The sequence below is a fragment of the Stenella coeruleoalba genome (assembly GCF_951394435.1).
Source record: "Stenella coeruleoalba genome assembly, chromosome: 19".
Taxonomy (NCBI): domain Eukaryota; kingdom Metazoa; phylum Chordata; class Mammalia; order Artiodactyla; family Delphinidae; genus Stenella; species Stenella coeruleoalba.
The window spans coordinates 9,742,344-9,752,444 of NC_137165.1; the positions used below are offsets into that span (position 1 = coordinate 9,742,344).

At 47.0% G+C, this 10,101-nt stretch overlaps 1 protein-coding gene across 7 annotated transcripts; it reads left to right on the forward strand.

Annotated features, from left to right (window-relative positions):
• Nucleotides 1-1,109: 1,109 nt before the first annotated feature.
• Nucleotides 1,110-6,520, forward strand: LOC307177197 (C-type lectin domain family 10 member A-like). 7 transcript variants are annotated; one of them, XM_079904129.1, is made up of 10 exons: nucleotides 1,110-1,304; nucleotides 2,118-2,306; nucleotides 3,618-3,734; nucleotides 4,044-4,139; nucleotides 4,236-4,307; nucleotides 4,412-4,483; nucleotides 4,644-4,730; nucleotides 4,819-4,970; nucleotides 5,464-5,570; nucleotides 5,699-6,520. In XM_079904129.1, exons 2-10 carry the CDS (start codon nucleotides 2,240-2,242, stop codon nucleotides 5,853-5,855), a joined length of 927 nt encoding a protein of 308 aa, XP_079760255.1. In that variant the 5' UTR covers nucleotides 1,110-1,304; nucleotides 2,118-2,239; the 3' UTR covers nucleotides 5,856-6,520. The 7 variants fall into 7 exon arrangements, with proteins under 7 accessions (XP_079760255.1, XP_079760252.1, XP_079760253.1 ...); XM_079904126.1 differs by lacking the exon at nucleotides 3,618-3,734 and having other exon boundaries at nucleotides 4,044-4,148; XM_079904127.1 differs by lacking the exon at nucleotides 3,618-3,734.
• The last annotated feature ends 3,581 nt before the right edge of the window (nucleotides 6,521-10,101 follow it).

The window sequence follows — 10,101 nt, forward strand, 5'->3', positions numbered from 1 at the left end:
CAATAACCCAACCTGTAACAAATACTAATTCAAATACCAAATAAATACAAGCAAAGCAAGAAAACAAAACGAAACTGGAAACAACCTAAATGTTTATCAATAGGGAAAAGCTTAGTCAATAAATTATGGCACAGATTATGAAATGAGATGAAGATGAAAAATGAATAAAGGACATTTTATGAACTGATATGGTAAAATGTTCCTGATACATTGTTAAATGAATTTTAAAAAGCAAGTAGCAGAACACAATCCCATTTAATTAGAAAATAGAAACTGAAATGTATTTGCTTTCCTTCCTCCCCTTTTAAGACACTAAGAATCTTTCTTAACTGTGAAAAGATTGTGTGTGTGAATTCAGAGCAGCCCCCTTAGAGGGATTTACAGAGTTGACAGGATTAAATTGAATCCCTTTCGTGAGGACAGTGTATGTGGAGAGAGCCCAGGCTAGTGTGTCCGGCAGCACTGGGCTGGAAATCTGGCTCTTTTGCTTACCAGGGGTGAGATCTTGGGCAAGTCACACAATGGCTCTGACCCTAAGTCTATCATCCAAAATTCCTCTCAAGGTTCTTGTGGAAATTGAATGGTTAATGCAAGTGTCTGGCACAATCCTCATCAGATTTGCGTGCTCAATAAATTCTGTTCTTTCCCCTGGCTTCTCCCCTCCCATTCCGGCCAGGAAATCCTACTCTCCACCACCCGCTTCCCTCCTTCCGAGCGAAGTGAAGAGAGCTGGCCAGAGCTAGGGGAGCATGATGGCTGAGGCCCCAGAGGAAGCTCAGATGCCAGGGACCCCAGGTCAGGATTGAGCGAGAGCAGAGCAATGGGCTCCTCTGGACCCGGGTTTGCAGTGATGGAGACACCAAGGATTCTGAGGTCTTCAGATGCAGGAAGTGAAAGGAGGTGTGGGGCAGACTGCACCTCTGTTTCCTTCTAGTCCAGTGCTTCTCTCCCAAATGATAAAATTGAGGAAGTCATGGGAACTCAAAAGAAGCGGAAAGGGAGTAGACACTCCCTGCAAGAGGAAAGCAGAGCTGGCCCCGTATCCAGCTGCCCTGTGCACACCACGTCTGCCTGCGTTTTGATTTCAATTCCATCCTGTTATTTACTGCCCCAATCAGGGAAACGGGAGATTCCCAGATTATAGACTCCTGGTCTTTCAGACACAAAGACCAGCAGGTCTCCAGTCACTTAGGTGGCTCCTCCTTCAGTCACCTCCATCCCAACTCTGCAGGATTTAGTTTTTTCCAGCTCTGGTCACCGCTGCACAAAGAACTCAAGAATCATAGCCTCTGGACTTTTCACAGGTAACCAGGTTGGGGATGCAGGTGAGACTAAGGGGGAAGGGAGGATGTCAGAGAAAGCAGGGAGAGGGGACTGTGAGACTGAATGGGAAGATATATAAGGGGGCAGCTTGGGGATTTAATGACCGAGCAGAGATTTTAGACTCTCTTCCCTTCACTGGATGCAGATTGAATTGTGGCAGCCACAACCTCAGTCACAAACTGAGACTCACACTCAACCCCTTCTCTAGCCCAGTTCCAGCCCTGTCTTCAGCCCCCACTCCAGCCGAACGCCATACCAACCCCAGTTCCTCCTTTAACCCCAATGGCATCTTCACCCCCAGAGTCAGCTTGAACCTTTGTGGGTTTTTTGGCCGTGCAGTGTGGCACACGGGATCCTAGTTCCCCAACTAGGAATTGAACCTCTGCCCCCTGCAGTGGAAGCGGGGAGTCCCAACAACTGGACCGCCAGGGAAGTCCCAAGTCAGCTTGAATCTTAACACCAGCCCCCACCCAAGCTTGAACCTCAACTCTCTCCTATTTCCAACTTCAGCACCAAGCTTAGGTCCAGCTCCATCCATGGCTTCAACATGAGTACTGACCCCAGTCCTAGCAGGAGACGCAACCTCGATTCCAGCTCCCAGTGTTAGACCCAGTCCTAGCAATACATTTAGCTCCAACTTTACCTGCACTGTCAACCCCAAACTCAACCTGACCCTAGCTCAAAGCCCAATCCTGACCCCACTTCTGACCTCAGCTGCAAAGCCAAGCCCATCCCCCGTTGCTAGCCTTGACCCTGGGCTTCTTCTCAACCCTCATCTCTTCCCTTATCTCCAGCCCTGAACGTGGGTCTTACCTGGTCCCAGCCTCCATCTTTATCCCAGCTCCTTCCCCAGCCTGGCCGCTGGCCCTGCCTCTACTTCAGCTCTGACAGCCTCAGAGGCCGTGTTGGTCCAAACATGTCAGTGAAGTATGAAGACCTCCAGTACTTGGAGAGTGAAGGGAAAAGCCAGGGGTTTACAGATGGTAAGATGAATGGGGAAATGGTCTTTCCTAAAATCTCCTCTGAATATGTTTAGAAGGATTTCTGCTGTCGTGTCATGTCTGCACCTCTACCATATGTACTGGTGGGGTCTCTCACTCTGAAGGGGAGGCCCCAGCCTCTGGGGACCCCAATAAAAACACGATTCAAGGTCCACAGCAGTCCTGGCTTCCTGTGCTCTGGGGAAGGGCATGAGAGTAAACCCATTTTCTTTCTCTCTCTCTTTTTTTTTTTTAATTTTGCCACTTAAAAGATTTACTGGCTATTTATTGTAGCTATTATTATTATGGACACATCCAGGAATAACAAAACGTAGGCCCAGATTAATTACACTGAAGGAAATTGCTAATATTGTCTTTTAAAACCATTGCAGCCATAATGATTGTTACCTCCCAGCCTCGGCATGTTAAAAGCACCTAGTGTACATTTTCCAGAATTTTATTTTTCCTTCTTTTATTTCCAAAGTCTTTATTTTAAATTAATTAATTTATTTTTGGCTGCATTGGGTCTTCGTTGCTGCGCACGGGCTACTCTTCGTTGTGGTGCGCAGGCTTCTCGTTGCAGTGGCTTCTCTTGTTGCAGAACACAGGCTCTAGGCACGTGGGCTTCAGTAGTTGTGGCATGTGGGCACAGTAGTTGTGGCTCACAGGCTTAGTTGCTCTGCAGCATGTGGGATCTTCCCGGAGCAGGGCTCGAACCCGTGTCCCATGCATTGGCAGCTGGATTACTTAACCACTGCGCCACCAGGGAAGCCCTTATTTCCAAAGTCTTGAGGAATAACTTCTTCGTAGAGCCTTTACCTTAATGGCCAACAGTAAATCTCTTCTCTCCTATATATGTGCCCTACTTGTACTTCTACTTATTAATCCAGAGGTCAGCAGTGTGTGTTCCTTATGGGCAAGTGCAATGTGCCCCATATTAGTAAACCCATTTTCTAACTTGTTTTCACTGATGAGTGTGAGCCTGCTAAGGTAGTCGCCGTCTCTCTCCCTGGGTCCTCCTGCCTGGTGCCCCAGCTCTGATGATAGGACCTTATACATCGCCATCATCCCCTGTCTGTGTGTCTTTGTGTACATGTGTCCCCAGGGGTGTGAGGGGCCCGTATGACTGAGCACTTGTGCTGGTCCATGAGGGGTCAGTGGCCTGGACGTCCCCCCGCCCACAACTCTCCTTGTCCAGCCTCCCCCCAGCATCAGCTGCAGCACCCTCCTCCCTGCAGGTCCCCGTGGCCCTATCCTCCTCCCCGTCTCTCACGTCCTGGACCCTCCTCGTCCTGACACCCTCTCCTCTTGCAGGGCTGCCTGCCCTCGAGACCTTCCTGCAGCGGCTCCTCTCCAGCACCCGCTCCTTCCTGCTCTCCCTGGGCCTCAGCCTCCTCCTGCTGGTCGGCATCTGTGTGATCGGATCCCAAAGTGAGGGGCACAGGGTGGGCAGGGAAGAGAGAAATAATGGGGTGCACTGGTGGGGGCACTGGTGGCGAGAGTGATAAATGAGGATGACTGCTGGCCCTGTCACATCAGTTGGGGAATGAGGTCAAATTACGTCCCCTCTCTAAGCCTTAGTTTCCTCACCTGCAATATTGTATAACAATAGTACCCATCCCTTTGGGTGGGGTCACGCTGTAGGGACCCAATGACACAATGCATGTCAAGTGCCCTGCCCAGTGCTGGCACAGAGGACCTGATAACCCTTAGCACTGATTGTCTCATCCGCCTGATCAGATTCCAAGTTTCAGAGGGACCTGGCAACCCTGAGAACAACTTTCAGCAACTTCACTTCAAACACCACGGCTGAGGTCCAGGCACTGAAATCCCAGGGTGAGCCTGGTATGGAAGGGGCTCTGGACTGGGGTGGGGTGCGGTGGGAGAGGGGGAGGAACTGACTCCTGAGCCCTGAGTCCCTGTGTTCTCCAGGTGGAAGTTTGCAAGAAATGATAACATCTCTGAAAGCTGAGGTGGAAAGTCACAAGCAGGAACTGCAAGCAGGTGAGAGACCCTTCGGGAGAGTGTGTGGAGGGGTGAGTGCCAGGCACTCAGGGCAGGGGGAGAAATGGGAGCAGTCACGTGGTGCTGAGTGCCCTCCCTTCCAGCCCGTAGCTTGAATGACAAGGTGCTTTCTCTGGAGAGCAGCCTGGAGAACCAGCTGCAGGAACTCAAAGCAGGTCAGGCCCCTGCTCCCCTCCACCTGGGCATGAGGCGTGTGGGAGGGCAAGGGGGTTCCTAGGCTGGGGCCCCGGGCGTGGACCTCTGGTCTCCAGGGACTCAAGGAGCAGAAGCCACACCCAGGGCACTGTCCCCACTGCCCATCCGTGTGCGTCCCAGGTTATTCCGAAATGCTCTTGCGAGTCCAACAGCTGGTCAAGAACCTGAACTCCCTGACCTGCAAGATGGCTGCTCTCAAGAGCAATGGTGAGGGCTGCAAGGGGTGGGCCGGCCCCAGCGTCTGCCCACATCCCCCAGACAGCATCTCAGACCCTCCCCTGCCCCGGCCCCTTAGGCTCGCAAAACAACTGCTGTCCTACCAGTTGGCTGGAGCATGAAGGCAGCTGCTACTGGTTCTCTTCCTCGGGGAAGCCCTGGCCCGAGGCTGAGAAGTACTGCCAGCAAGAGGATGCCTACCTGGTGGTCATCAACTCCAGAGAGGAACAGGTGAGGCCCCTAGAGCGCAGGTCCAAGACACGTCCCATTGAAGAGCATGGTTCTCCGCCTTGGCTGCATATTGGCATCACCTGGGGAGCTTTTTTTTTTTTTTTTTTTTTTTTTTTGCGATACGCGGGCCTCACTGCTGTGGCCTCTCCCGTTGCGGAGCGCAGGCTCCGGACGCGCAGGCGCAGCGGCCATGGCTCGCGGGCCCAGCCGCTCCGCGGCATGTGGGATCTTCCCGGGCCGGGGCGCGAACCCGTGTACCCTGCATTGGCAGGCGGACTCTCAACCACTGCGCCACCAGGGAAGCCCGACCTGGGGAGCTTTTAACAACGACTGCCATCTGAGCCAGACCCTCAGAGGTTTAATTGGCCCCGGGCGTTGGGATTAACACCCCGAATCTCCTTGACGGGTTTCATGAACACGTGAAGTTCAGAACTGCTAGTCCAAGGAGTTGGCAGGGTGGGGAGAAGTCACCACTGCCCTTCTGTTGTCCCAGGATTTTGTCCAGGCCCATATAGGCTCCTCCTACACCTGGATGGGCCTCAGTGATCTGGATGGAGTCTGGAAATGGGCGGATGGGACGGACTATGAGACCAACTTCAAGTGAGTGCCCCGGGTTTCTGTGCCCTTCTTCCTCGTTCAGCTCGGTTCCTCCAGGGTCTGACCCTCAGCCCCTTCTCCCTGACCTGGATTCTGTGCCTCCCTAGCTGCCTGTTGTCCTCTCCCCTCAGGAACTGGAAGCCAGGCCAGCCGGACGACTGGCAAGGGCACGGGCTGGGTGGGGGCGAGGACTGTGCCCACTTCCACCCCGATGGCAAGTGGAATGACGACGCGTGCCAGAGACCCTACCACTGGATCTGCGAGGCTGGGCTGAGCAAGGGCAGCTAGGGGAGCGGACCACCTGGCCAAGGAAATGGCGGGGCTGGGGGAGGGGGACCTTCTCCTTGTGGGAGAGGAATAATCCCTGGGAGATTGGAGCACTGCCATTGTTTGGAGTTGGTTTTTTTTTTTTCCCCCTTAACTTTTAAAAGATTATCTAGAGTTCCTAAGGTATTTTTTAAAAAAGTTCTGCTTTATTGAGGTATAACTTAGGTACAAAATTGTAAGATATTTAAAGTGTACATCGTGATTTGATACAGGTATGCGTTGTGAAAGGATTCCCCCATCTAGTTAATGAACATATCCATGACCTCAGATATTTATCTATTTTTTTAGGTGAGAACACTTAAGTTCTACTCTCTTAGCAAATTTCAATTATACAATACAGTGCTATCAACTATGGCCACTGTGGTTTTTATAATTATTTTATTTAAAAAAATTTTATATTGGAGTATAGTTGATTAACAATGTGTTGGTTTCAGGTGTACAGCAAAGCAATTCTGTTATACATATACAGGTATCTATTCTTTTTCAAATTCTTTTCCCATTTAAGTTATTACAGAGTACTGAGCAGAGTTCCCTGTGCTATACAATAGGTCCTTGTTGGTTATTTATTTTATTTTATTATTAATCTATTTTAAATAGAGTAGTGTGTACACGTCAATCCCAAACTCCCAATCTATCCCTCCCCCCAACCCTTCCCTCCTGGTACCATAAGTTCGTTCTCTAAGTTTGTGAGTCTGTTTCTGTTTTGTAAATAAGTTCATTTCTATCATTTTTTAAAGATTCTGTACGTAAGCAATATCATATGATATTTGTCTTCGTCTGACTTACTTCACTTAGTATGATAATCTCTAGACCCATCCATATTGCTGTAAATGGCATTATTTCATTATTTTTAATGGCTAAGTAATACCCATTGTATATATGTACTACTTCTTCTTTATCCATTCATCTGTCGATGGACATTTAGGTTGCTTCCATGTCTTGGCTATTGTAAACAGCGCTGCAATGAACATTGGGGTGCATGTATCCTTTTGAACAATGTTCTTCTCCAGATATATGCCCAGGTGTGGGATTGCTGGACCTTATCGTAGCTCTATTTTTAGTTTCTTTCTCTCTCTCTTTTTTTTTGCCGTGCCACGCAGCTTGTGGGATCTTAGTTTCCCGACCAGGGATTGAACCTGGGCCCTTGGCAGTGACAGTGTGGAGTCCTAACCACTGGACCACCAGGGAATTCCCTATTTTTAGTTTTTTAAGGAACCTCCATACTGTTCTCCATAGTGGCTGTACCAATTTACATTCCCACCAACAGTGTAGGAGGGTTCCCTTTTCTCCACACCCTCTCCAGCACTTATTGTTTATAGACTTTCTGACGATGGCCATTCTGACTGGTGTGAGGTGGTATTTCACTGTAGTTTTGATTTGCATTTCTCTAATTATTAGTGATATTGAATATCTTTTCATGTGCCTCTTGGCCATCTGTATGTCTTCTTTAGAGAAATGTCTGTTTAGGTCTTCTGCCCATTTTTTTGATTGGGTTGTTTTTTTTGATATTGACCTGCATGAGCTGTTTGTAAATTTCAGAAATTAATCCCTTGTTGGTCACATGGTCACTGTGTTTTACATTAGGTTCTCAGAACTTATTCATCTTATAGCTGAAAGTTTCTACCCTTTTACCAACCCTTTCCTGTTCCCCCCAACTCCCGGCCCTTGGCAACTACCCTTCTACTTTCTATCTGTGAATGCAACTTTTTTTTTTTTTAAAAGAGTCTACATGTAAGTGATATGTATTGTCTTTCTCTGTCTGGCTTATATTACTTGGTATAAATGCCCTCAAGTTCGGTATTGTCTTTCTCTGTCTGGCTTATATTACTTGGTATAAATGCCCTCAAGTTCCAACCATACTGTTGCAAATGGCAGGATTTCCTTCTTTATCATGGCTGAGTAATATTCCATCATTTTATATATACATATATATAATGGATATATGGTAGAATATTATATTATTCTTTATCCATTCATCCACTGATAGACACTTAGGTTGTTTCCATATCTTGACTATTGTGAATAATGCTCCAATGAACATGGGACTGCAGATATCTCTTTGATATCCTGTTTTCATTTCCTTTGGATATAAACCGAGAAGTGGAATTGCTGGATCATATGGTACTTCTATTTTTCATTTTTTGAGGAACTTCCATATTGCTTTCCATACTGGCTGCACCAGTTTACATTCCCACCAACAGTGCCTAAGGGTTTCTTTTTTTCTCTACATCCTCACCAACTTCTGTTTCTTTTTAACCTTAAAAATCAGCTTTATTGAGGTGTAATTCTTACCCAATAAAATGCACCCACTTAAAGAGTAGAGATGACTCTTGACAAATATGAATACCTAGGTAACTACCACTCCAATCAAGATAGAACATTTTCCATCACCCACCAAAGTTCCCTTATACCCCTTTGCGGTCTAACCCACTTATTTGTCCCCAGGCAGCTAATGATTTGCTTTCTTTCACAGCTAATTGGTTTTGCCTACTCTAGAATTTCTTATGAATGAAATCACACAGTATATACTCTTTTGTGAAATCTGATGTATTTCATGTCACCTGATTTTTAACAACCTTAAAATGGCAGAATGGAGAAGCTAGGTGAGGTCTTGGAAAGTCCTATGTTATTGTGAAAAGAGCATTTTCCTTTCATATAGATTTGAGTTCAATTCTTTTTCTGTCACTTAAAAGTCAGGTAAACTTAGGGTAATAAGGAAAGGTAATTCTTTCATTTCTTTGAAGATCCCAGAATTGTTGGGAAAAGTAGATAAGATCCCAGGTGTATTGGCTACCTATTGCTATGTAACAAACCACCCCAATGCTCAGTGGCTTAAAACAACAAGCATTTATTATACCTCACAGGTCTGTAGATCAGCTGGGTGGTTTTTTAGTCTGGCTAGGCGTGTCTCATCTTAGCTGGACTGGTTCATGCATTTGTGGTGGGTTGGCTGGGAGCTGGCTGGTCTAGGACAGCCTCTCTGCTGTGTCTGACATTTGGCTGGCTATGGGCTGGGGTAATGGACCATGTTAGGCTAGCCTGGGCTTGTTTGCATAGTGTTTGGGCAGGGTTCCAAGAGCGTAATCTGAAGAGTTGCAGGGACTCTGGAGCCTTAGGTTTGGAACTGAAGCATCACTTCTGCTGCATCCTATTGGCCAAAGTAGATCACAAGGCAGCCCAGATTCAGAGAGTTGGGAAATAGACTCCACCTTTTGATGGGAGGAACTACAAAGCCATATTGTGGAGAGAATGTGTATAGGGAGGGATGGAAATTGCTATTTTTCTAACAATCTAGCATACCAGGGGAAGCATGTCAATCATGGAGAAACAGCTCAAAGCTAAAGGTTCCCATTAAGAGAGGACAGGACCCATTCATTACTCTACTGGTACCAAGAAAACTGCCTGGCATATAGGAGTGTCTCAGTTAATGTTAATTAAAATTAAAGAGGGTGATGTCAGAAGGAAGGTATGGGAAAAACAAAATTTAGCTCCCAGGAAGCAGCACCCTTTCACTTTACCCTGCCCACCAGCATCACATAAAAATCATCAGGATGGAGCAGAGAGAGGTCTTGATGGAAAGTGCTCTGAGGGGACCTGGAACTGATGGATCCAGAAGACACTGCCCAATATGCAAGAGATTCCATAAGGAGCAGCAGTACCCAGTGAGTTCTGTGGCCACAAAATACTGGAACCCAGTGTAGCCAAGGGCACAGAACATTAAAACCATACCAATAATACTCCAAACCAATAACTTCCAGGTCATTTCCCTCATCACTTTATGCAGTCCCACTTAATTAATTCTTGTTCTGCTGGATGTTGGGTCAGCATTCAAGTCTCATGAAGTTCTCTGTGTCTAGACTAGAATAGTCCTGGAAATCCTGACTCAGTCTAACGATGGAACTGACAGTTATCTAAGCAACATCTGCTCAGAAGCCCATACTCCTGAGTGTGTCCCTTGAAATAATAGTATTTAAGAATACTTGGTACCATGCCTTTCCTGAGGCTTTCAGACTACCCTTCTTTGTTGAAGACATTTTTCTAAACCACATAGCTACAAACAGGGTCTTCAGGCAAGAGCAGAAGGAAACAAAACTTACAGATTGATAAGGTTGAATAGCTACAGTTAATTTATTATAATAACCACCAATATCATAATGGGGAATAATGTTATCTATTGAACGTAATACAGAACTATTTTATGAGGATT